The 27,988-nt window shown below is 37.1% G+C and overlaps 1 protein-coding gene across 2 annotated transcripts; it reads left to right on the top strand.

Moving 5' to 3' along the window:
- The first annotated feature begins 3,299 nt into the window (after positions 1–3,299).
- Positions 3,300–27,116, top strand: Znf518a (zinc finger protein 518A). 2 transcript variants are annotated; one of them, XM_057779406.1, is made up of 5 exons: positions 3,300–3,358; positions 5,615–5,695; positions 17,965–18,068; positions 20,201–20,270; positions 20,663–27,116. In XM_057779406.1, exon 5 carries the CDS (start codon positions 20,783–20,785, stop codon positions 25,238–25,240), a length of 4,458 nt encoding a protein of 1,485 aa, XP_057635389.1. In that variant the 5' UTR covers positions 3,300–3,358; positions 5,615–5,695; positions 17,965–18,068; positions 20,201–20,270; positions 20,663–20,782; the 3' UTR covers positions 25,241–27,116. The 2 variants fall into 2 exon arrangements, with proteins under 2 accessions (XP_057635389.1, XP_057635390.1); XM_057779407.1 differs by lacking the exon at positions 3,300–3,358 and adding an exon at positions 3,742–3,861.
- Positions 27,117–27,988: the final 872 nt, after the last annotated feature.

Here is a 27,988-nt window from a genome sequence, read left to right as displayed (position 1 = left end):
TTCTGTTCTACTTGTTAAATCTTCAGAAGTTTTGCTCCTTCTTTAGATCAGGTTGAAAATGCAAGTCCTTTTTTGGTTGTCCTTGATTGTCTGAGTTAAGAAGAGAGAAATGAAAGAAACTCAGAGCTGAGAGACAGACCTTACAAAAAACAAAATAAAAAAATACTGCAGATTCCTGCTCCCATGTCTATCCACTGTCACTATAAAGAATGATCTCCTATTTGATTAGGCTCAAGTTCATGGTAATAATTCTTGCTCATGTCTGTTCTTCTTCCTGTGAAAGAGCTGTGTCCTTTCCCTAGGCCATAAGTTAAGTGGATCAAACATTTGAGATTACTTAATATCACTTAATGAAAATTTCAGTAGTTTTCCTTTATTATTCTAGTGTTCATACAATTATCACTTAAGTGTGAACTCTTGTATAGAGTGAACTAGGGATAATGGGAACAAATCAGGACTTCCATAGACAACGGAGTCCTGTGGTCCCTTGATTTACTGTTGATTTAACTTCATATTACAAGAGCAGAAGTAATGTCATGGAGAAGAAAGATCTTTGCATATTCTGGCACACATTTTTTTAAAATCTGGGTCACTCTTGTAATTTATAGGATAATAGCATCACCTATTCTCTACTTTACTGATTTTTTCTGAAACTTATTTATATTATCAATCCCAATGTCTTTGTATGTTTTAATATAATACACATATTCATATCTGTAGCACATAAATTGGTGTTCAAGAGACTTTCTCCTAAAAAGATATCAAACAATAAACTTTGAAAATAACATTGGGAGCATTGGGAGCATTGGGAGCTCTTTGCTAAGACAGCCACATCTTTTCATCCTTGGGGCACAATAGTAAAGGCTGAAGTGAACAGATTGGCCACATTGGGTGCCTGGCTGCTAGGGCTGCCTTCAACTCTGTCAAAGTGGAGATTGTTGCCTTCAATGACTCCTTGATTGATCTCAACTACATGGTCTACATGCTCTAGTATGACTCTATCATGGCAAGTCCCACAGCACAGTCAAGGCTGAAAATGGGAAACATCATGAACAATTCAGAGGACAAAATGCCCAAAGTGAAATGCATTATAGCCATTTCTTTCTAGGAGAAAATGTAATTATCTTATGTTAACCTGTTTTATGGTATAATGTTCATGAATTAATAATACATTAACAAAATATTTGTAAACAAGAAGGGATCTTTGTGATGGTTACCACCAGATTTACTATGTCATTTTATAACATGTTGGTCTTCAGAGCAGCCAACCCCTGAAAGCATTACTATGGATATCCTACTCCCATTAATCATCCCTCTTAAGTGTGGAACATTATAGAACACAGCTTTACATTCTGACTATCTCCTTGTCTTTTCACTTTTGTTAGCTTCAGTGTTCAGAACTTTTAAAGAGCATAAAATGAGAGCTGTTTGATAGAAATAAAAAAATGGGCAAGAGGAAGAGCTCAACAATGTTTTAGCTTATTTATAAGCATGTACACTTTGAGTCTTCTAGTATAAATGCAGGCTTTCAAGACTTTACATATATACATGTATATATAATACACACGCGAGCATGCACATACACACATGTGCACACACACGCATACACACACACACACGGAATGAGCACAGTGAAGCATTTTCTTGATAGTAAACTCTACCAATATTACCAATTTTTTTTTTTTTTTTTTTTTTTTTTTTGGCTATTAAGAATAAAAAGGTGGTGGCGGACCAAACTTAAACCCAGCACTTGGGAGGCAGAGGCAGGCAGATCTATATGAGTTCGAGGCCAGCCTGACCTATAGAGAATGTTCCAGGACAGTCAGAACTACACAGAGAAACTGTCTTGGAAAATTTAAAAAAAGAAAAGAAAAGAAAAGAAAAGAAAAGAAAAGAAAGAAAGAAAGAAAGAAAGAAAGAAAGAAAAAAAAAGAAAGAAAAAGAAAAATTGTTTTTTTAGCCAGGCGTGGTAGCACTCGGGAGGCAGGCAGGCAGTTCTTTATGAGTTTGAGGCCATCCTGGTCTACAGTGAGAATTCCAGGACAGCCAGGGCTACACAGAGAAATATGGTCTTGAAAAACCCTAAAACCAAGCAAGATATTTTCCCCTTTTCTCCTCAGGGATATGCATTGTCTTTCTGTTGTTAGAGAAAACAGTCCTCATTATATACTGCCCTTTGGTATTAATAGATTTCTCCTTTGGCTTTCTATTTGTACTACTCATGTGAATTTCAGCGTGCCTTTTCTCTGATGCCTACTGTCCACCAACATACGTACCACCTAAAAATGAGGGGCTCTTTGCGTGGTTTTTAATTAAAGGGTGGAGAAAAACTTTTGTGGCGACAGGTCATCGTGTTCAAAAGCATATTCTATTGGAAAACACTTAAAAAAGTTTTCAAGCTGTTATTAAAGAAAAACCCGTAAGTGCCAAGCAAATCTAAAAAAAAAAACTACGGTACACAGTCGAAGCCAAAGTTCTCAGAGTTTCGCCGTTTTAATATTTTGCTATATCCTTCCGCCTAGTGTTTTTGAAGACAGCAATTGCCACGTGCTTCGACGTATTTTTTGTAAGTTAGGTGCTTATTCACCATGCGAGGTGAGTAAGCTTCTGAAATGCTTGGACAGAGAGGAGCCATATATGAAGACTGTACAACTCTTGCGTGACGTAGGGGGCGGATTCTTTTGTCAGGGGCAAGGATTCCACTTTTGAGACTGTTGTGCGTGCGTGGGCCGGAGATTCCTTCGCTGAGAGGACTTCCTAGTTCAGACGGCATCTCCCCGCGTTGGGCTGAGGTCGCCTGGCGTCGTGAGGAGGAGACCATCCCTCAGGGTGGCCTGTGACCCCGCTTTTGAGCTCAGCGTGGGCTCCCCGTGGGCAGCGGCTTCTTCCATCGACCAAGACGTCAAGGGATACCAAGACTTGCACGATCCGAGTGAGTAGTGGGAAGACGGCATTTGCTAAGACGGGGCTGGTTAAACCCTCTGTGTGGAAGCCATTTCCTGTCAGCCAAGGCTTGCCAAGCGCACCCAGCTTCTGGTGGGTACAGAGTGGCCGTCTCCCGCTCTTCCAGGGACAGTTGGCTCCCCGCCGCGGGTGAGCGCAGGGACAGTGGTGAGGGGGGAGCCAGGGAGGCGGCTCATGGCGGGAGCAGCCGTGGACTCCCGCCATGGCCTACTCTCGTGAGGCTGAGGCGCGGACCCTTCCGGCCGCCGTTCTCTTCCGCTCGCCTCAGGTGCAGCGCGGATCCCTCCGCCGCGGCGTGCGCTGCCGGCGGCGCGGCGCTCGGCTTTCCGGAAATACCCGGATGGACGGGTAATGGCCGCCATCTGGGACTCGCAGGCAATGGGGACCACGACAGGTATTCCCCGTAGTGCGGAGCCGCCAAGACCAGTTAGCATGGCGGGGCGCACAGAAAGACAGCAGGGGGCAAGGGGCGAGTCCGAGGGTTATTAGGGTCCCCCCAAAGGTCTAGGGATCCGCCTCTTGTGATAGGAAGCCCATGTTAAATAGTCCCGTCCATTCAGCGCTTCCGCCCAACTTGCGGCAAAGTTTTTCTAGAGAAGTCAGTGGTTTTTAAGCCAGGGCTCTTGGCAGCGGCTCGAGCCCGCCGCTCTCGTCTCCGCTCGGGCTTGCTGTAAGTTTGTCTGTCGGAGCTCTGCAGGCTCCTCGCCCGGGACCGGGGCGAGCGCGGCGACGGTGTTCTTCCGCGCGCCCGAGGGGCAGCGGAACTCCGGGGAAAGGGGCGGATCGGGCGCGGGGTTCGGGGCGACACGGGGCGCTCGGCGCGCGAAGCCATCCCTGGTCGGGCTCCGCGGCCGGTGCGGACGGGATGGACAGCCCTCAGCCCGCACCCCTCGAGCTGTAGGTTCGCCGGCCCGCCTCGACGGCATCCCTACTGCGGGCCCAGTCTAGGGCTCTTGGGGGCTGTTCCCTCGCACAGACTCCCCGCTCCCTGGCGCACGCACTCCGCGCCCTCTTCAGAGTTGGGCAAAAAAGTGCTCCTCTTGGCAGACTCCCCACCCCCACCCCCCCAACCACACCCAGTGGCAGATGGATGTCTTTGTAGCTGGCTTTTTTTTTTCTACTTGTAGGGTCCATCTTGAATCTCTTCTTAACATGGTGTCCTCTTTGTTAAGTCTCTGAGTAGACGGCTTGGGTAATGCCAAGGATACGGGCTGAATGCATATATGGTGATGTGTTTTAACTCTTATCTAGAGCAGTGGAACAGAGGGAGCTTCGAAGTTTAGAAAACAAAAGTTAAGGGTTAGTTTTATCTTTAGGTTTAAATTTGGGGCATTTAGTGTTTGTGATTTTTTTTTTTTAAGTCTTGAAAATAGAAAAAAAAAGTCACATTTTAATTGATGAGAATGTTGAGCTGCCTGTGATTATCTCAGGGATGCAACGTGATAATAACTCACATTGTGGTAGGGGCGTCATTAATTTGAAAGTCTGTTTTTTAGGCACTCTTGATTAATTCTAATTGAGTTGCTCTTTTTCCAGCAGAACAGCTCTGATTAGAGTGTGCTCTAGTATATATGGTCAGAGTGGATAGACAACATTTTAAAGGACTCGCTAAAATACCCTAACATTTTTAAAGTTATATCTGCAACTCTGTGCAGATGCGTTTATTATCCTTCAGCAAAGCTGTGTTTTTTTGAGAAATTCATAAAAGGCAGTTCAAATGAACACTTTTGGGGTATTGGCATTTTGTGGGGTAGGTAATCACATTGACTTTACTGGGTTTTTGTTTTCTTTTGCAAAATGATAATTACCAATTCAAAACATGTGTCTAGTGTTTGAAAAGATAAAAGGGCAGCAATTACAGTGCATATCTACTGTGTGAGCTCATAGTATATAAACTTCTAACCCGAGCGTTTTATTGCACACTCTGGTTTCAAAAGATGCTGTATTTTGAAATATGAATGGGAAAATTTTTAACTAAATACAGTTTGATTTTAAAAAATACCTACAATGCCCCTTTAATGTGCTTTCACTGCTACTCTGCATTTGTTTGGGATTGTTCTCATTGAAGCAGTTGCCCTGTAGAGCACTTAGTATGACAGTCTTTCTACTTTCCTATTGTTTCTTAAATGCAAGTTTGAATCTTGCATTTCTTGAGGTACTCTATTAAAACGTTTTTTGCATTAAGTGGAAGAAAACGATTATTACAAAGTTTTGGACTCTTTCTTGGTTGTTTACTCTCATGTCTGGACTATGAATATTCATACTGGCTCGCATGGTGAATGGTTTTCATGGGATCTCGGATACCAGCACTGAGCATCCTCAAGATGCTTTTGTAGTAGTCACACAAGTGGTTCAGAATTGGATGCAGTACTGGCTCTGCTTTTGTGATTTGGGTGGGACAAGACCAGTTTTTGTTTTATTGTATTAAGTGATGCTAATGTATTAGATAGATTTTTATACTTTGAGTTGTGACGTTTGTATTATACAAGTTATGACATGTTATCACTGGGTATCAATGATATGCTTATGCCTTAGTACAAAGGATCTTAAAAACAAACTTACATGCCGAAGTTAAGTATGAAGTGTAATTGACAAAGGACATTTTACAGTCAAAAATTTTAAAATCTTGGTTTTTTTTTTTCATTTCCAGATATTATCTCTATTTAATCACTGTACCTGATTATGGCATTGTCCAAGCATTAAGTTGTGTGCCTTTGTTCCTGAAAGAAAGGTATGATAAGGATTGGCGTGCTGGAGTAGATGGTCTATTAAGTAGTAAGTTCCCATGTTTTAATAGTGGATTAAATAAACTGAATGGTTACATGTATGTGCATTTTCTAAGTTACCTTAGTATTTTATTTTTGGCCAAAATAGAAGGGACTTCTATAGGTAGAAGTTTTTATTTTAATGCAAGCAAAAAGCAATTTTGGGTTTTATAGTTTATTTAATGTTTTATAATATGTCACGAAGTACAGAGGTAGATTAAGGGCTTCTGGATAATGACCAATAAAAGTCAATATGGTAGAAACATGTTTCAAAGCTCTGTAAATGGCCAGAGTGTATGCTTTAACTTAGCAAGTGCTACTCAGTACACCTAAAGAAAAACAGTAATATATATATTTACATTATAGCTAATGATATCTACGTTGTTAGAAAAGATACTGGAGGTTGACTAAGCAATTATGATGGTTTCCTGGAATAAATATCAGAATATCTTGATGTAGACAAGAAGAATGGCAGAAACTGCCCACAAATTATAAGTAGAGCTATAAAGATGTAGTGGAAAATGCTGTGCTTTTGTACAAAACGTGGTTTAATTTGCCCTCAGCCCAGAGATACGTGCCTCCTGTCTGTGTTAGTTAGGGCCTGTGGGCGCCACGGTATCTCCACTCTCCTCTCAAATGCACTAAGTATATACTTAAAATACCCAGGATTGATTATACTATTTTATATTACTTGGTAATCATAATGTTCTTTCATGAACTTTATCAGTAGATTGTGTTCTTTTTAGGGCCTTTTTTCACAAAGGCATAAATTTTTGTTTATTTAGAAATTAATGTCTGACGGCTATATTGAGTAGAACAAATATAAAAAAGCTGAGTTGAGACATCAAGTCATCATTTATGTTCCTTACTTGAGTAACCTCTTTTTATATAATGTGTTTGACGCCTTGCCAGATTTGCATGGTACTTGGTTTGTTAGTGAAATAATGATGAATGTAGAGAATTTTCAAAACTGTGTTAGATATGTATTGTGTAGAAAAAGTGACATCATGAATAGTGAAAGTATTGCATGAAGTGAGGAAGAAATTGCAGCATGATTACATACTAAAATTATTTAGCTTATTACATGTTGCAAAATCGATGCTGGGATTGGTATTGCTACATGAGTATCAGAAAAATAGAGTGTATTTAAGTTTGAAAGCTTCATAGGGGTCTTATTTCAAGAAGTAATAATAGATAAAAATAAGTATTAGCTCTGTCGACAGTTATTAATGCCATTTTGTTGATGTTAAATATGAAGTATACCTAAATGGTATGAAATTATCCATTGTGATAAAAGCCTCTTTGTCTATCTTGAGAATATAAAAAAAAAGGGGGGGGTCATTTGGCTAGGGCTATAGCTTTGTAGTAGAGTGTTTGTTTTGGCTCTACATTCAATTTACAGACCCTCAATAAACAAATGGTCATAATTAACTTGGAATGCTATTCTGTTTCTTAAATTTAACTGATTTTTTTTGAGCGATCCCTTAGTAACAGACCAAAACTATACTTCTTTTAAAGATAAAGCCAATGAAAGTGATATGGCAGTAGACAAAACAGTTTGATTAGGATGAATGAAATTTAAGTAATATTTGATTATTCATAGAATTCATCTCCTAAAGGGCATACTGGCACACGCCTATAATCCCAGCACTCAGAAGGCAGAGTTTGGAGATTGTGAGTTCTGAGGCCAGCCTGGTCTACATAGTGTGTTCCAGGTAGCCAGGGCTACACAGTGAGCACCTGTCTCACTCAAAAGTTAATGTGTCACTTGCTTGTTAGATGCTGGTGTTGTCTAGGATCATGTCTTCTTTTCTATAGCCAGATCCTCTACCTTCAAACCTAAAGAATGTTAATGGCTTAAGTATACCTGCGTTTGCAAACTCTTATAATCAAACAATAAATGTCTGGTCTTTGGGGGGCCATATGACTTCTGGTGCTACTATCAGCTGTCATTGTAATATGAAGTAGTCATAGGTGACAATTTGTAGATTATGTTTCAGTGAAGTTTGTGAAACAGGCTGTTGACCCGGTTTGACCCATAGTTTGTAGGTTGCTAGTTTTGTGAAACAAGATGTCTCAAGGTCTCCCAGATGTGTCCACCTGCTAGTGTCTGTGCCTTCCTTGCAGTTACTAGGGAGGAGTTGTCTTGTTTTCTAAATATGCTTCCAATTTACTCTAAGCTCCATCCCTTCTGATCTGCTGAGGGCATTGCTACTACATTTTTCTTCTATCCTCAGCTTTAAAAAGTTCTACTATATCATTTTAATTGATATTCATTCATACTATAGTTTTGTTTATTAAAAAAGCACAAACACACACCAAACACTTCAGTTCTACTACCTGTGTATCTTTTGTGGTAAACTTCCTGAAAGAGTTGTCTGTAGGGCAGCTTTGTTCCCATTTTTCTCTTAAATCTGTACTGTTCTGCCTTCTCTACTAATTAACTCCTCCAAAACTATACTAATCATTGTTCCTGGTGATCATGACCTTAAAACCAGTGGTAATTTCTGTGTTAGCTTACTTAACGGAATTGATTAATTCCATTTTCTTCACCTTGCTTTTAGACTACCACATTCTCATTTAGCTTTAGTATCAGTGGATGTTCCTTTTCTGCCTCACTTTCTTCATCGTTTTTTCTTCCTAAATGCTGTCATTTATTTAATTTTTTAAAAATATTTTTATGGTTTATTTAACTTTATTTTATGTGCATTGGTGTGAAGGTGTCAGATCCCCTGCAACTGGATCTTGAGACAGTTGTGAGCTGCCATGTGGGTGCTGGGAATTAAACCCGGATCCTCTGGAAAAGCAGTCAATACTCTTAACCACTGAGCCATCTCTTCAGCCCCCTGTCATTTATTTTTTTTTCCCTTTCTTTACTTTTTTTTTTTTTCTCGAGACAGGGTTTCTCTGTGTAGCCCTGGCTATCCTGGAACCTGCTCTGTAGATGGAGCTGGCCTCAAACTCATAGAAATCTGTCTGCCTCTACTGGCATTAAAGGCGTGTGCCACCACCACCCAGCTATATTGTTATATCTTGAGACTTTATGCTTTAAACATTTTATTTACTTATGCTTTGATGATTTTAAATTGTGTTCCAAATACATAAATACAAACACAATTATATCATGGTGACAACTGAATTTTTATCTTTTAACTAGAACTCCATATGTTTCATGCAGTACTAATTATACAATTCCACTTTAGTATCAGAGAGATCCCGAATTGTGCATGGGTATAGTTGACCTTTTAAAAATACTTTCCTATTATTTCTACAATTTTTTTAAATCTTAGTAAATATTTGACATACATTTTAATTATATTAGAATACTTAATGGCTTATAGTACAACATAGTTCTTTCAGTTATTGGATTTGGAAATTTTAATTGCTTTTGGAAGATTTCTTTATATCAGAGATCATAGGTCAATAAATCTTGTAGGTGCTTTCTTCAAAATCAGTTCAGAACTCTACCATTCCTTCTAGATTCATCTCATACACAGTAATTATAATAACCTTTAAACTGGTCCCCTAATAACCTAATAACTAATAAATTAATAATTCCCAAATCTTCTATTTTTTATATAATAACCCAGATGATCTCTTTTAAAAGTAGTTCAGGGGCTGGGCAATGTAGGTTAGTTGGAATATACTTGACTAGCATGTCCAAGACACTTTCAAGGAAGAAACAAAAATAATTCAGCTCATATCTTATATCTGAAGTAGCTTCCGTCTCATTCAGAATAAAACCAAATTGCTTATACCTTCAGGCCCTATTTCTGTCCCCATGTTATACCTTTGATTTTACATTACGTTGCCTTTCAATCCTTCTGATCCAGTAATACTGATAGATCCAGATATATTAGGCATGCTACACACTCAGGATCTCGGCACGTAATATTTCTTTACTTAGAATGCTAGCTCTCTCAACTTCTCCTTTTTTAGTTTATATTAATTTGTTTACTGTGTGTCACTGGCTGACCAAAAACTAACCTGGCCTCATATTCACAGAGATCCACCTGTCTCTGCTTCCTAAGTCGGAGAACTAAAAGCAAGTGCTACGCCTGTGTCCCAGTCCCTCCTTTTAATTTAAGACTCTCTTCTTTCTTTTGGCAGTGCTGAGGATAGAACTCAAAGCTTTGTAGAGAATACTAGACTAGTAAATATCACTGACCCAGGACCCCATAAGAACTTTTGAAGTGAGATTTTCCTAATAACACTTTGGTTCTTCCTTTCCCCATTGTTTGATCTGTTTTTGCTCCCTTTGAATAGATTAACAGTGTACTTTATTCTCTAAACTGTAGACTATTATCTCCACAAGGGGAGGGATTTTTTTATCCGCCCCCTTTTCCCTATTGTACTCCTGATACTTTGAGCAAAAGAGTGGCACTGATTTGGTGCTAACTACAAGCCCAGGACTATGTTGATAGAGCAGCAAAGAACATTATAGATAGAGTCCTTATATAGTTAAAACCCTAGTGTAGATAGTGTAAATTGGAAGATAGTTAAAATGTTGCCAACACATTGTAAAAGTCTATTAAAAGGCATAAAATAGTTTTTATTTCTTACTGAGGAGGGTGATTTATAGGTGCTTTGCTGAATGGGTTACATTTGAGCTCAGTCAGAAGATGAGTGGATGTAGCCCTTTGAGACAGAACAGTTCAAGCAAGGAATAACAAATGGAGAGGCAAAGTTAAGAAAGGAATATCTGAGGAGTTAGGAGACCGTGGGGGTTTGCTAGATTATATTTGCAGATGGCAAATGAAGTATGAGACAAGAGTGAAGAGAGAAGACAAGGATAAGGTGTTGTTTCATTTTTTAATAATTACAAATCAAGATTTGTTATTTAATACTTTCAAGTTATGTGCAGGTGTGTATGTGTCTGCATGTGAGTATGTACACTTGAGTGCTGGGCCAGAAGTGTCAGGTCTCCTGTAGGTGGACTTAAGGTGGTTGTTGGGAACCAAACTCAGGTCCTCTGGAAGAGCAGCAAGTACTCTCAACTACTGAACCATTTTTCAGCCTCAGGTATTATTTTTTGTCAGGCTCTTGCAAAAAGACTAAAATTTAAGGCTATGGTGCTATAGATTGAATAATCTTAATTATTACTAAGAAACTATCAAGCCATTAGGGATTGATTAGAATATGAAGACAAATTCTTCATGAATTAAATTAGTGTCCTTAGTAAAGAGACCCTAGAGAATTCCTTTGCTATTTCTCTTCCATCTATGAACTAGGAAGCTAACAGTGCCTTGATCTTGGGTTTCCCAGACTCTGGAACTATGAAAAATGATTTCTACTGTTTATGGGCCACTCAGTGTTTAGTATCCCTTTATTTTATTTGTTTGTTTGGAGACAGGGTTTCTCTTTGTAATTCTGGCTGTTCTAGAACTAGCTGTGTAGATCAGGCTGGCCTTGAACTCACAGAGAGAGTAGCCTGCCTTTGCCTCCCAAGTGCTGGGATTAAAGGCATGAGCCACCACTGCCTGGCTATATAGTATTCTATTAGATCAGCCCAGTGGACTTAAGGTTTAAGTTAGGGAACATTATGAGTTATATTGATATATTATTTGACTCCTGCTTAGAGAATACATTTTATTTTATTTAATTTTTCAATAGTATTTTATTTGTATGGTGTTTTGCCTATGTGTATATCTTTGCACCACTTGTGTGCAGTGTCTGTGGTAGACAGAAAAGGATGTCAAATCCCCTGGGGCTAAAATTACAGATCGTTGTGACCTGCTATGTGAGTGCTAAGAATTGAAACCTGGTCCTCTGGAAGGGCAGCTATTGCTTCTATCTGCTGAACCATCCCTCCGACCCTAAAGAATGTGTTTATGTGGTAGGTAGGAGGGAAGCATGGATGCCACTTAGGAAGACTGTTATTTTGCTTCAAGTTAGAGCTGACAGTGACTGGACTAAGGTGATGACATTGACTATCAAGAGAAGGGGAGTGAGGATACAAGATATATTTTGAAAATAGTAGATTAAGATTACTTATGGGTCATGTGGTTGTGGTGGTTTGAATAAGAATAGCTCCCAAAGCTCATATATTTGAATGTTTACTCATCAGACAGTGGCACTACTTGAGAACAAGTAGAAGGATTGGGAGGTATTCTTGTTGGAGGAGGTATATCACTGGATGTGGGCTTTGAAGTTCCAGAAGCCCAGGTGCATCTGTACACTCTCTTTCTCTCTATCTGCCTGTGGATCAGGATATTGTCAGCTATGCTCCAGCACCAAGTGTGTCTCCACGCTCCCCATTGTGATGATAATGACCTAAACCTCTGAAACTGTAAGCAAGCCCCCAGTTACATATGAAATGCTTTCTTTTCTAAGAGTTGCCTTGGTCTTGGTGTCTCTTCACAGCAACAAAACAGTGACTAAGACAATATTTAATAAGAGAAAGGATAATTCTTTACTTTATGGGTTGAAGAATAGGATAGATTTTGTTACTGTGTACTGAGATGGAGAAAGAATTTTTGGGAGTTGAAGTTGTAACCATGGAAAAGGTCCTTTGTATATGAAGAAAACAGTTTCTATCATTGGAGGAAGCTGACGGGGATGAATTATATTTCTTACGTGTTTTCACGTCAAATAGCAATCTGTCTTTGAGTCCTTTCCTTGGCCTCATACATTTCAAAACCTTTTCTTCTCATAGGTATTTTTTAAATTTCATTTTATATTCCATCCACAGTTCTCCCCCACCCCACATTTCAAAATCTTAATGTCTGCCTATTCTCAATCACAGTTGTAATATCCAGAAGAAAGGCAGCAAAGATTAGTATTTCTTCATTACATATTGATTGAGTACTAATTTGTTTCATTTTTACACCATTAGTTTAATGAATATTACATTTTAAGATTACATTTCTGATTTTTTAATATTTCCAACTAAACTCAAGATTATTGTAAAGCAAGTTAACATGCTCTCTAAAGTTTCTTATAAAATGATTTCGTCTGAAATTCTAGGGAATCAGATACAGGATTGAATTTTGGCATTTCTAGACCTATATTTTATTATGTCTGCTTTATGCATATGAAGATAAATAATTTATTAGTGCTATATTTTCTGCATTTAAATTGCATATCAGGTCACATTGATTGGAAATGATCATGCTTAATTTGTTTTTATATATGTGTGTGTGCATATATATGGGTGTGTGTGATATGTGTGTATGTATGTTTGTATTACAAAACCTTCTCTTGCTTTAGTATAATAGTTTGAGTTCCTTAGGTAGACATTTTAAAATTTTTAAATGACTAATGAGAAAAAAGAAAAAGAAAAAAAAGCTTCAGATGCTTTTTTCCAAATCTTGAAAAGACAGTATTTTGAGGATATTTCTGTAGGATCTGCTTTTAAAGAAATAGACAAGGTTTTTTGTTGTTTTGCTTTTGTTTTTGTTTTTCTAGATTCTTGGGCAAAATAATCAGTATTTTTTTTTTCTGCCTCATACTGCTTTAATTCCCTCCCCCTCTGGTTACTTGTGTTCATATGTCTGTCTGCACTAAGTTATCACTACAGAAAAAGGATTGCGTTATTGTCAAGGAATGCAGTAGTTATAAAGAAAAAGCCATGACAATTACTAGCTTTCCAATCTGTACTGTGGTGTTACAGAGCTGTAGGCTGAGTCACAAGCACTAAGATTAAAACAATTGGGCTTTTTTCTTGTTGTTATTAACTGGAACCTAGTGAATAAACTACAATTTTTCCTTCTTAGGCTCTACAGAGTCTCTTTGCTCTTTGCTCTGCACATGAAGCAAGACTAACTCTAGGACTGGACCTTTGTGATTCTGTTGGGATCTCCTCATCACGGGCATTTTGCTGTGAAGTTTCTCAGTCTTTTACTCACTGTTTGATTTCTAACCTGTGTCAACATTTTTTTTTTCTGGTTCCTTTTTTAAAAATTATTATTACTTATTTTTTGAGATAGGGTCTTGCTGTGTAGTGGCTAGCCATAAAATCTTAATCCTCTTGCCTCTGCCTCCTAAGTGCTGGAATTGCAGGTGTGCACCACTATAACCCAATCTTATTTTGTCCCTTTGATCTTATGATTTTTTCCCTCTATTTTTACGCCTCTTCAGTTCATCTTGTTTTCTAGTGCTATCTTATTACTATTTTGGAAGTGCTGCTCTTATGTTTTCTTCTTATCGCCCACCTTTCATATAAATTCACAGTGTCGTCTATAGTCTAGTTCTTGCTTAGCCTTCTGTAAGGCATTCTCTTTGAGCTAGATCATGCAGCACCTTTGGAGAAAAAAATGCTTCTCATGTTTCTTGTTCTTTGACCTAGATTGCCTTTTCAATCTTTCTTGTACATTCACGCCCTATTGTCCTTCAAAGGCTTTCACAAAGCATACTTTTTTTGTGAAACAAGTACAGTTAGCATTGGTTCGCCTACTATGTGTCCCTAAGTATGAACTTTTGGCTACATTTAATGGAAGCAGTATGAGCTATAAAGCAAAAAAGGGACTTACTTTAAAGAGTGAGAATTTCCAGAATTTAATCAAGGACAGGACTACACACGCAGGTGTCCCTAAAGGCTTCTGGTAATCATGTTGTTCCTTGTTGCCATCCACATACTTCGGAGGGCTGAAGAGTCTGTTGATTGGGTAACACAGTTTGATTGTACAGAACATGCTATCTTTCAGTGGTTTGGAGAGTGTTTTCCTGTAGATTTATTTGCCTTTTAGGTTCTTTTCCTATCATACAAATGATGACCTTTCCTCCTAACTTGAAAATACATTGGATGCTTTAATGTACATCTTTCTTTTTTAAATTAAAAATGTTATACAAACTGTCTTTCCCAATTCAATCATACATCTTTCTGTATAACGTTTTCTTGCGGATATTTTATAATTTACTTCATATTCTTTTCTTCTTCTCGTTTTTCAAGACAGGCTTTCTCTGTGTAGCCCTAGCTGTCCTGGAACTCGTTCTTTCGATGAGGTTGGCCTCAAACTCAGAGGTCCACCTGCCTCTGCCTTCCACGTGCTGGGATTAAAGATATGTGCCAGCACTACCTGGCTATCATAGTCTTATTAACGTATGGTTGGATGATATTGATGCATACTCATTTCATAAGGTATATTCTTTTAAAAATATTTATTTTTATGTGTATGAGTGATTTGCTTGTGTGTTTGTGTGTATGTGCACCATATATATTCAGTGTCCATGGGGCCAGAAGAGGACACAGAATATATCAGTGTAAGGAAAACATTATGGTTAGTTAGCTAGTACAGAGACTGTAACATGGTAGACAGTATTATAGGTCATTGTTCAAATTCTCTGTAATATTAAAGTCTACACTGTTAAAGATTGCATTAAAAACTCTAAATAAAACTTTATCAGATCAAATCCAGCACTTTCTTAAAGAATACATTGAGATGTGTTTGTAGCCCACACATACTACTTAACTAGAGCACTTACCTACCATGTATAAGTCCCTGGGCTTGAATTAACATCATTGCCCTTTCCTTCCTACCCCACTCCTTAAAAAAACAAAACAGGGGGCTGGAGAGATGGCTCAGCGGTTAAGAGCATTGCCTGCTCTTCCATAGGTCCTGAGTTCAATTCCCAGCAACCACATGGTGGCTCACAACCATCTGTAATGAGATCTGGTGCCCTCTTCTGGCCTACAGACATACACACAAACAGAATATTGTATACATAATAAATAAATAAATAAATATTTAAATATTAAAAAAAACAAAACAAAACAGTATTCTGCTGGTTGTGGTGGTGCACACCTTTAATTTCAGAATTGGAGAGGCAGAGGCACGTGGATCTCTATTAATTCGAGGTCAGCCTGGTCTGTGCAGTCAGTTCTAGGACAGTCAGGGTTGTGTAGAGAGACTCTACTTCAAACCAATCAAATAAACAAACAAAAATTAGTATTCTATCTAGTACAGGCTTCTTAAGATTTTTCTACTCATAGCCCTTTTGCCCAAAAAAGTTTTATGTAACTGTGGGTAAATAGGCTTAGAAAATCAGTAGATAAATTAAGTATTTACTGATAATGAATCATAATAACTTGTTTTAAAACAATTATCTGGTACACATATAATTTTATAATTAGCAAAGGCTAAAGCAAATTTGCATACTAATATGGTGGATGTGCTTGTTCGTTTTTATATTTTTTTAAAATTGCAGGGTTTTTTTTTCTCCAAATTTCACTTTATTTTAGCTTTCCTATCTGCTTGGTGCTACAATTCCTAGGTTTTCTGAAAATTCAGAGTGTAAAGTGATCAATTCTTAGCTTTACCAACTGTTGGCCAGAGATTATAAGTGCTCTTGGTCATTACTGCCTGTTTGCTTTCCAGCATCTAACATTTTCTTTTTATAATCTCTGCAATGGGAACTCACTGTTAATTTTTCCATAAGAACTGCTTATGTATTTGTTGTATATGTTCCTTTTCTCCAATCTTTTCTGTTTCCCTAATTTACTAGTAATGCTGTTTATATTTACTTCTGTGTTGTAGAGTTTATTATATAGTCTCTGGATCTTAGAGACTATATAATTTCTTCTCATTTCTTCTCACTTTAGAGTAAATGTAGAATGAACTCTTGGCTTTCTTCTCCTCTGAAAACTCCATAAATGCCTGCTCCATACCCATATCTCATAGCATTTACAGCCGGCTAACTAGTATTGGTGTTGGGTATAGCTACCTAACTAGTTGATGAAGTTAGTAAAAACTTGAACTCTATTTAAGATAACTTTTTACCATATTTGGTTATAAGTTTATTTTGTTTTTTAAACTAAAATCTTTTACTAGATAAGTTGTAGGTGTTGTTTTATATTCTCTTCCTACTAATAATATGCCTAGAATTTGGAGAAAATTTGATTTTAAAAATGCAAATCTTTTTTAAGAAAAATTACTATATTGTTTTTCATCTGACTTCAAAATTACTTTTTCTCTCTTCTAGAACATTAGCTGTCTTCTTATATATATATAAAATCTCAAATCTCATTGTGATTGCCGACTGTAGAATTTTCCCATTTTTTAACCGATAATGATAGTCTGAAAATGGTGAATAGGTGGTGGTGGTGGTGGTGGCGCAAGCCTTTAATCCCAGCACTCAGGAGGCAGAGGCAGGTGGATCACTGAGTTCAAGGCCAGCCTGGTATACAAAGTGAGTTCCAGGACAACCAGGACTACACAGAGAAACCCTGTCTTGAAATACCAAAAAAAAAAAAAAGAAGAAGAAGAAAAGAAAGAAAAGTCCAGAAGTAATGAGTTCATGTTTTAACTGCATGCTACTCTGAGTGGTGTGCTGTAGTCTCTTTCTGTACATCCTTGTGTGAATTATTTATTTGTCTAGCCTGCCCACGCTGTATATTGGTACCTGCCTTTTAGTCACTTGATGTTCATGACATCATATTTCCCAGTGTAGTAGCTCAATGCTGTTCTACAATATCTCTATTATTTACCTTGCTTTGAGAACATTGTATCATCAGACTTCATACCAGAAGAATGGTGAATATAGTACAGTTACATACTTTTTTATTATACATATTATTCTATTTTATTATTCATCTTTTATTGTGTCTGTATTATAGGTTAAATTTATCATAGATATATGTAAGAAGATAACTGTATATACAGTATTTAGGTACTTCTGGTTTCAGGCATCTCCCTGCCCCTGAGTGAGGTCAGGGGATATGGAGGAGCTGTGTATTACTTGATTTTTAAAAGAAATTTTTTTTGTCTCTCTCTCTCTTTTTTTTTTTTATCAATGGCAATAACTCATTAGTCACTCTGAATAAGACAAAGAGAAAAAGAAGTTTTTCTGAATACTTAAATTGTTCCGTCCGTCCGTCCGTCCGTCCCTCCCTCCCTCCCTCCCATCACTTTATCCAGTTATTTGTGCTTATCCTTTTAGTTTGTTGTTCTTTTTTTCTTTGATCCTACTGTGTGTCCCTGACCGGCTGGAACTCACTATATGCCCAGACTGGTCTCAAATTCACAGAGATCCTTCTTCCTCCCAGTGCTGGGATTAAAGGCATGCACCACAATGTCAAGCTCCTGCTTAATTTTTCTAGTGATATCAATAATTGAGATGCGGTAAAACAAGATTTTCTCAGTTTTTTAATTGGAAGGTGACCTAAGCATATCTTAAGAAAAGACAGTACTAGGCAGAGGGAGATATCTGTTAGTATATGAAGGTTCATTTGCCTTCAGTAATAATTTTCCTTTTACATCTCTCCTAACAGTTGATAATAACAATTCCCTATTTCTAGCTTCTGAACTCAGCTGGAAACTCTGGATTCCTCTCTTTCCTGAGCCTTCTGTCACCCAGAGAGCTCCAATTTGATCTTCCATTCAAGTCTTCATCTCTCCCAAGGTATGTTTAGTGGATAAAGGAGGCAAAATTTTGTCACTTTCTTATTGATATTTATTAAATATTGATTGAATGAGTGTCTCCTAATGGGCTTCTTCCTCTTTGAAATGGTGGCTCGTGTCTGAACGTGATGTGTGTCCTGGTAGTTCCACTGCTCACTAGCAGAGGTGCGAAAGTGGCTTGAGCCCCAGAATTAGAGTCCAGTTTGGACAAAAAAACTTTTTCTCCACTAAGTCTTTTTGTTATTTCAGTGGTCAAAGCCTATAGTTTTTGTTGGTCATCATGTTGTAAGAAATTGCAGATTATTTTAATACTTTTACAAAAGTGTCTAATTTCAGTGATTTAGGATGTTGGTAAACTTATAAGTTAATAAAAATCACAGTTTAAATAACCAGCAATCTTTGTTGGTGGAAATGAAAATTGGACTGTAATTAAAAACTAGCTTAATAGGTAGGAGTGAAAATTATGATAAAATTCCTGTCTTGTATTACCTGAGGTATTTATAACATAGTTTCCTTCCTTCCTTCCTTCCTTCCTTCCTTCCTTCCTTCCTTCCTTCCTTCCTTCCTTCCATCCTTCCATCCTTCCATCCTTCCATCCTTCCATCCTTCCATCCTTCCATTCGTCTTTCAGCCAAAGGGGGCAACTCTAGAATAAGTTGTTCTTTAGTGACTTTACTTACACACTTACAGGGTAAACATGCTTCAAGATCAGATAGATTCTGCAGGTAAAGTTGAAATTTGAGATACAAGCCCTCAACTACCTGAAATATTTGAGCTCTTCCAAGAGTGTATTGACATTCTGCATTAATTGAAAGTTATCAAATTTAAGTAAAAGCTAAGGGTATTTATTTGTAAATTAAGCATTTCTCTAGCTAGTTATTACTAAATCATCTTTAAGTTCCATCTGGATGAAGGAGCATTCATTTAGACATCCTTATTTCCTGACTTTCTAGCAGTTCTAGTTACTTTCAGTAGTTTCTTTCTTTTAGGTCCCCCATGCCCTTCATATGACCTTTATTGTTAAATACCCCACCACCACTATTATTAGTAGTAGTTATAATAGTAGTAGTAGTAATAGTAAAGCTTTAAAGATCCCATTCTAGGTTCACTATTTCAAATATTTTAGAATCAGTAACTTAGTTTACTCTCTTAATGGGCTTATCAGATCAAATAGTTACTTTGATGACAATTATCCTTGTTGATAACCATCGTTGAAAATTTTGCTTTGAAATTTATTAATATAATAAAATAGTTGATAGGAAGTTTGCATCTATAGTTTTTACTTCTTTATGTTTTTTAATATATTGCAGTTTTCATCCAATAGCCATTTCAATTTAAACCCCTTTTAATACATGAGGAAACGATAAATACACATTTACCTCTTATGTTACTCATAGAACACTTTGTCTTTCTGTTCAGAGAGGAGCACAAAAATAAATACAAGTTATATATTAGAAAAATTAAATAGAATTAAATATAATAAATATATAATAATTATATATATAATTATTATATATTATATATAAATATATATAAATAATAATATATCTTCTGTAGGTTTTTAACTTTGTTGGATATAAAAAATTTTTAGAACTGCAAAATTGCACACTGGGTGGAAGGAAATGTAAATCTAGATATCTTTCAGAAATATTATATGCATAAATGTGACATGGAATGATAGTTCCTATAGCTGTCTTTGTTTTTTGTTTGTTTTTAGCTTTAAAATTTTTTTTAACATGTGCATTACAAGAAAGAAAACACAAGAACAAAGTTATCCAATCATGAGCAGCTCAGCTTAATGTGTCCTTCTAGATCTTGTTCTCTGGTCAGAACCTGTAGCAGCCTTTGTAATAGCAAAAGAGTAGGAATTAAGTTCCATCAGCAGTAAGAAGTAGTCCACAGCATATCTACTCTTAGATGTTCTGAAGTCATTGGAAAGGGGAATTAGATCTGTTTGCATTGGTGTTCTTCAAAAGAAGAATATACAAAAGTAAAGAAAGTTAAGATGTTAAAGTCTTTTAAGTAGTATTCTATTTATGCAAGACAAACAGCAAACTTCATATGTGTATGTTGCTTTTTTGCATTTATCTTGTCTGTTCCTACCATCTGGTAATAATGCTGATTTTCTTCTAGGGAAGCATCCTATAGTTCATGCTTGTTGGTGTTTTATGCCTCTGACTCCCATGAGTGGCCTGTAAATCAGGTATGGTCATTCATAGAAATTTGTCTTATTGTAGGGAATGACAGTTAAGAAAACTTGGGTCAAGACTGTGTCGTGCTTTTGGAGGAGTGATATGTTTTTTAATTAAGTTTGTACCTTGAAGGCTGCTAACTGAACTTGAACAATCATCTTGGCATCACCTAGCGCCTGACCATGAAGCTAAGGGAAGGAGAAACAGCAGAAGCTAATAATATTGTTTCTATTGCTAGATGACGCTTCCTCTAAACCTGGGTGTTCTTAACAGATCAGGTCTTTGTGTCTTTAGTATATGTGTTTGATTAGCATTTTTGCTTTGTTGAGTCAGAATGAACTTAGAAATAAGAAATTTACTTTGAATTTTGTGATGAAAATTTCAATTCTTTGTTTAATTTTAGGTGAATTGATTCCTGGTTATTTTGAAGATGTTGCAGCTCAGTATTGTTTTGTGTTTAAGTCACAAGTAACTTCATAAATTTTCAGAACAAAAGAAACTGGATTTTTTTTTTAATTAAATCATGCCATTTGAACAGACACAGCTATTTTGTGATGAAAAACAAACTACTTTGAGAAAATGTGATGCAGGAAATAAGACAGCAGACACTATTGGATCAATACCTACACCAAAACTTCCAGAAACTAGTTTTCATTACGAGCTAAAAAATGTGAACATCAGTTTGCCCAAGATAAATATTCCAAATGAAGTGTTAATGAAACATGAAGTTGAAAAATACAGAATATTATTTCAGAGTAAACCACAGACTGCAAGGAAATCTTTCAGTGTAAAGACTGTCAGCTGTGCTGAGGAGTGTGTACTGCCTTGTAAATCTGAGCGAACTGAAGAAGAGAGTGTAAACATGTCTGCAAAAATACTCAACTTCAGTTGTTTAAAATGCCAAGACAGTACTCAGTATAGTCCAAATGATTTGCAGAAACACTTTGAAATGTGGCATCATGGTGAGTTGCCTTCGTTTCCTTGTGAAATGTGTAGTTTTTCAGCAAATGACTTCCAGATATTTAAACAACACCGAAAAACCCATAGGAGCACTTTTGTAAAATGTGATATTTGTAACAGTGAGCGTTCATATACTTTATTGGAGTTGACAAAACACTTCACGTCTAAACATTGTGTTAATGGTAATTTTCAGTGTGAAGAGTGTAGATTCTTTACCCAGGATGTTGGCACATTTGTTCAGCACATTCACAGACATAAAGAAATGCATTATAAATGTGGAAAATGCCGTCACCTCTGTGTTACCAAGGGAGAGCTTCAGAACCACCTTTGTGTCCACTCTGGTACTCTTCCCTTCACTTGTCACTACTGTAGCTACGGTGCCATTCATAAAGACCAACTTGTCAGACATGTTATAACTTTGCATAAAGAACACTTATATGCGAAAGAACAACTGGAAAAAGACCAATACGATACAAGAGTGGCAACAACTACGACAGGACTTAAGCTAATACTTAAGAGATACAAAATAGGTCCAACAAAGACGTTTTGGAAACGTAAGACAGTTACCAATGGGAATGATGAAAGTATTGGAAAAACTGCTCACACGTTTAATATAGTGAACAAAACACAGACTAAATCTGAAGACCAGAATCAAGAGCAATTAAATGAAGAAAAGGGTGAAAGACTACACTGTGAGAATGATGATAAGCCCACAGAATCAGAAAAATCAACTTTGCTGTCCCCTGGGCAATATAATAAAGCTGATGAGGGAGCAAATGCTACTTCAAGTTCCTTGAAGAGTAGTGTACAAGGGCCTACAGTGTTACTGGTGAGAAATAATAAGATAACAATTCCTGCTAACTACAGTGCTAAGTTTATGGGCTTCAAGGTGGTTGATGGGAGACAGCATATTGTAATAAAATTGTTGCCTATCAGTAAACCGAATTTACCTGCACCAGCCTTACAACCAGACACAGAAAAGGATAATACAGCTAATTTGCCACCCCTAGCTTTGGACAGCGCTGGATTTGCAACTGGAGTAACAACTGAGGTGAATGACACAGATTTTGTCAAAGCAGCTCCACTTTCATCTTCGTCTCCTGTGCTTTCCAGGAAAGAAATTTCTGAAAAAGAAATGGCTTTCTCATCTGAAAAGACTAATATGCTTCAGATGGTAGATAACAGTAAACGTTTATCTTTGCCAACAACATCAGAATCAGTTGGTGCATCAGTGAGTTTGACTACAAAAGTTGAAGCAAGAGATAATGTTGACTCATGGGAAAATCATACCACTCAGAGTCATCCAGATGCATTAGGTACCACCACCATTAAAAGTCCAGATAAAGTCAACCTTACCACTAAGCCAAATGCATACAGTTGTGGAGATATGCATAACTATTGCATCAATTATGTTAGCTCCGAGTTACCTGACGAATCCTCCAGCTCTTTTGAGTTCTCCAACCAAGGATCATTACCTTTTCATAATTACTCAAAGGTGAATTACAAGCATCGTAGGTTTTCAAGAACAGGAGGGTTTGAAAACCTTCCAAGGGACTCTTCCAGTGAAACAACTGAGGACTCAGCTAGTGATCGTGATTCACCTTCACCACTAATGAAAAGGGAGAGCTCCAACTCAGGTAGCCCATTAGCATCTGTCAGCCTATTAAATGATAAAGATGGAAGTTTCAAAACAAAAGCTGAAATTGAAGAACCATATAATGTAGAAGAAAGACAAAACTTTGATAAGCAAAGCCTCTTCACTGATGAAAACCAAAATTTATTGAATGTTACTGAAGAAACTAAATGGAATGACATTCCCAGTGCTGGCTCCCCTATGATGCCTAGAATCACATCTGTTTTCTCTCTCCAAAGCCAGCAGGCTTCAGAATTTTTACCACCAGAAGTAAACCAGTTACTTCAAGATATATTAAAACCAAAATCTGATACAAAGGAAAATTCTGATAACATTCCCAGTAAAAACCTTCCACTCAATTGTGACCAAACATTTAAAAAGGTTGAGGAAGAAGAAATGGTAGTAGAATCTTCTAAAGACTTCCAGGTACAAGACATCTTCCCAGTTCCATCTCCCAGTGTAGGTGTTAGTGTGCCTACAAATGATTTGAATTTAAAATGTAATGGACAAGAAAAACAAGTGGTGTCAGTATTAACAGATGTGAGAAATTCAGAGGTGGCCGCTAAAATTCCAAGTATCGTCACACTACTTAAGACTCAGTCAGATGCAATAATAACACAACAACTTGTAAAAGACAAACTCCGAACCACAACACAAAATTCAGGTCCTGTATATATTCAAAATCCATTTCTAACCTCAGAACAGAGAAATCCTGTATTTGTTCAAACTCCAAAAGGTTTTCTTATACCACTGCATGTTGCTAACAAACCTGGATTCCACGTTTTCTCCGGAAGACCACTCCCTTTGGTTAATAAACAGAGTGCACCTGCTTCTCTCCTTGTGAACAAGAAACCTGGAATGCTTTTGACACTTAATAAAGGGAAACCTGAAGGTGTTCACACTGTCAAAACTGAGAATGTTCCCAGCTATGGAACTGTAACTACAGAACCTTGCAAAACACCTTTTCTTAAGGTAGAAGCAAACAATAACTTTCTTACCCCTACACTTTGCTCCGGTGGTGGCAGTTGTGTCAGCATGAAAAGTTGCTCAGCAAATGCATCACCATTGAAGGGTCCTTACATTATTAAAACATCAGTGGCTTCTTCAGTGAGAGCTGTTCGTTTTCCTAACATTCTACCTGAGCAGCAGGGCCCTAAGATGAATATCTTGGATACAGGAAAGCTACAGAATGAAACCTTGCCCAAAGCATCTCTGTACACCCTCATGCCTGATGGAAAACAAGCTGTGTTTTTAAAGTGTATGATGCCAAATAACATTGAACCGCTTAAGCCTAAGTTAGTCAGAAATGGTCCTTACCAACGTATTCAGCCAAAGAGACCTGAAGGAGCACCACAGAAAATATTGGTAAAAATTTTTAATCCTGTTTTAAATGTCAGTGCTGCTAATAATCTTTCAGTTAGTAACTCTGAACCCTCATTCCAGAAAGAGAATGTACCATCTAAACTACCAGGACTTGGAGAGCAGAAAGAGCCAGAATCTTCTAGAAATGCCTTACCAGTCTTAGTAAATGATTTGATGCCAGCAAATGAAGTTGTTCATGCTTCCACTGCAGCATGCACAGAATCTTCTGAGGAACCAGCATGTATCAGTGAGCATTCAGAGACTAGAGTATTAAGGTATAAAGCCAATTGTACAAATGAGAGAAATTTCAATAAAAGGAAGACTTGTAAAAATAAATTTGCAAAAATTAAGACTCGTATAAGTCAAGATTCTGAAAGCACCATTGTATCTAGAAACAGAAGCTGTAAACGAAAGTATATTGATAATTACCAAGAACCTCCAAGAAAAAAGTCCACATTACATAGAAAGTGTAGAGAAAAGGCTAATTCTGACGATGTCCAGGAAACATTGGCATTTAGCAGACCGAGGCTTTCAAAGGATTCAGGTAGAACTTTGAGACTTTTTCCTTTTAATTCCAAACAGCTGGTGAAATGTCCTAGGAGAAACCAACCAGTTGTGGTTTTGAACCATCCTGATGCAGATGCCCCAGAAGTAGAACGTGTGATGAAAACTATTGCAAAGTTTAATGGACGTGTACTGAAGGTTTCATTGTCACAAACAACTATTAATGCTTTACTGAAGCCAGTTTATTATAACACTTCAGAAACAACTTACAATGACTTTTCCAAGAGACACAAAATGCTTAAACCTGCTAATTCTGTGAAAGAAAGATTTGTGCTAAAACTAACACTCAAAAAGACAAGCAAAAATAATTACCAGATTGTAAAATCTACCTCTGAAGATGTCTTGAAAACTAAGTTTAACTGCTGGTTCTGTGGTCGAGTTTTTGACAATCAGGATGTGTGGGCTGGCCATGGGCAGAGACATTTAGTGGAAGCTACTCGGGATTGGAATGTGTTAGAATAACTTACTGTGATTACAAAGGAAAGAGACTTTAGAAGGAAAAAATGGGCTAAGTTACCATAATTCAGGCATTTTCTACATCAATATAGTTTTTGAACATTTTAAGAGTTGGTTATATTTCTGTGGAAGAAGAAAAGCTTTATGTGTGGTACTTGAAAATGCCACAGTTCACATGTTTTGAAAGAAAGTAATTAGCACAGATGAGCCTTGTTTTAGTTGTTTAAAGATGCATCTGTGGGAAGGTAGGGCTAAGGAAATTTTTGATAAGAGTTTTTCCAGTTGAGTTTAGAGACTTGAGCAGAGGGTAATGGTAAACAGCCCCATTCGCTTTCTTCAACCAGCCTTATAGATCTGACAAACGAGTTTTCTCTGGAGATGAAGAACCGTCTCACACATGAGTTTCTTACCACTTGTGAAGATGGCCTAAGCTTGATAAGGTTACTTTCTGTCTGTTACAGTTCATTTGAAAGGTATTATGTTCTTTCGAAGCTACATCTTACTGGACTATAGTTAAACTTGAAATAATGCTTGAAGTGTTTGGGCAAGTAAGTCCTGTTGCTGTTACTCTGCCCTGTGTCAGATTGGAATACCCTCAAGATGATTCTCTTATTCTGTGACTGTCTCAATCACTTCAGTAAATGAGGCAGTCTCCAGAGGAGAAAGAAATTTTCTCTAAAATCCACTTGAAAGTCAACATTTTCCTGAATTTGGTTCTGTTCGCCAGTGGTTCCCTTGCACAGAATTGTGTCTATCTGATTAGAAGTGACCATAGCCAAATAGGTTTTTTTCCTCCATTGGTTGGCATCCTTTTACAATGAACAGAAAACATAGAAACACCTCAAAGGGAATGGCTTTTCTTCAAAATTCAAACAACTTATTTTTACAGATACAATATTTTAAAGCAAGGTTAGCAAAGCCGATCATATTTTTGCTTGTGTTTAATTACTATTTTTACCAAAACATGTCCACATTAGTACAGATCATTTTCATTAGTAATTTTTCAGGATGACCAACAACCCAAAATAGTATTAATAGTTGGCATTTGAAAATAGAGAAACAAGCATTAATGACGGACTCTGTAGCAATTCATAAATCTAAGAACAATTCGTAAGAGACATGCCCAACAATTTCAAAATGGACATTTTATAACAACCCATTGATTTAACTTTACCATAAACATTTGTATCAATTTTTTGCCTCATTGAATAATGAAGTTCTATTAAAAAATGACGTACAGCATCATTTTTTGCTTTGTTGTTACTATACATATTAATGACATTTTCATTGATTGGATCAAAACTTCAGGGCTTCTTTTTTTGTATATAACAAAAAATGTACATATTTTTGTACTTGATTATGTAAATTTGCACAGAAGGTTTATGACACAAAAAATTATTTTCTTTCAGTTCTGTGCATGCATTAATAAAAGTGGGTGATTTAAAAAGAAGATTGTACCCATGTTATTTTCTTGTTTTTTATTTCTGACTTTTTTTTATTTGGTTGGGGGCATATGTTTTATTTTTTTCAGGGATTAAACACTATTGTTAGCAAGTGCCTAAAAATGATGTGAACAGTTTACATATGTCAACTGTAACAGTAGGTCCTAAGTGGGCCCATTCCCCTAATAGTTTTGATTTAAAACAAAGCCATAAATAGATGCTTCAAGCTATATTGCTATGCACATTATACTTGTACTGTTTTTGTGCAGTTTACCTACTTTCTTAGTGAAGTATTTTTTGTATAAAACCTGTTATAATTGTGTTTCTTGAATTGAGCCTGAGTGGAATTGATTGGAAATACACAGTATATATTAATAATGTACATGATGTTTAAAGAATGATAAGCATTGTTAAAATTTCCTTATTTGTTGTTAATGAAGGTTTTGAAGGTTTTCTTCAATTAAACTTAAGCTTGTGTTTACATGAGAGTTCTTTGTTTTTAACTAAGCTAAAACCTAATAGAAATTCTAATTTGGAAATGCCTCCCCTTCTCTCTGTCTGTGAAGACTACAGAATAAGTATGGGACTTTCCTTTTTTCTTCCAAAATTATAGATGAACTTTGAGAAAGGTCACATTTATGGCAACTTAAACTTGGCTCTGTTGGGAAACACTTTTAGCTGAACTTCGCTCTTGTAGATAGGCCCACACATAACATGCATTACTTCCTGGGAATGGGAGAGAAGAGGCTACCCTGACAGTCTGTAACACTCAAAATACATTTCAGGGGCTTGAGAGAGGCTCCGTAGTTAAGAGAACACTTGTTGCTCTCATAGAGGGCCCAGCTTCAGGGCCTAGCACCCATGTGTTGGCCCACAATCCATTGTAACCCCAGTTTCATGAATTCTTACTGCCTCTTCTAGCCTTCAAGGACACTGCATGCATGTGAATAGACGTTCATGCAGGCAAAATGTCCATACACATGAGATGTTTTCTTATTAAGAAATAGAACAAATAATGAAAATATTAAAAGAAGAGCAAAACATTAATGGCAGATGATTGGCTTTCATATCTTGAAAATGTTAAGATGCACACTGAGAACTGGATTTCTAAACAAAATAATAGTAAGGAAACAAACTGATTTATCAAAAAGGGCACAAGGTAATCTGCATGATTCATCTAAAGAAAATCCTCGTCTATGGAATACAGTATTTCTCAGTGGCCTAAACTTCTCCGTACTAAACTTCGCTGACTGCATTTTTCTCATCATTGCTCTGCCAATAACTCCTCCAATCTCTAGCTCCATAAGCAAAA

This window comes from Chionomys nivalis, chromosome 8 (assembly GCF_950005125.1).
Source record: "Chionomys nivalis chromosome 8, mChiNiv1.1, whole genome shotgun sequence".
Taxonomy (NCBI): domain Eukaryota; kingdom Metazoa; phylum Chordata; class Mammalia; order Rodentia; family Cricetidae; genus Chionomys; species Chionomys nivalis.
The sequence above is the reverse complement of the archived record's forward strand: the minus strand, read 5'-3'. Positions and strand labels throughout refer to the sequence as shown.

What these genes read in the sequence shown, in the direction of transcription:
- Znf518a (XM_057779406.1), top strand. Translation starts at nt 20,783, where the DNA reads ATGCCATTTGAACAGACACAGCTATTTTGTGATGAAAAACAAACTACT.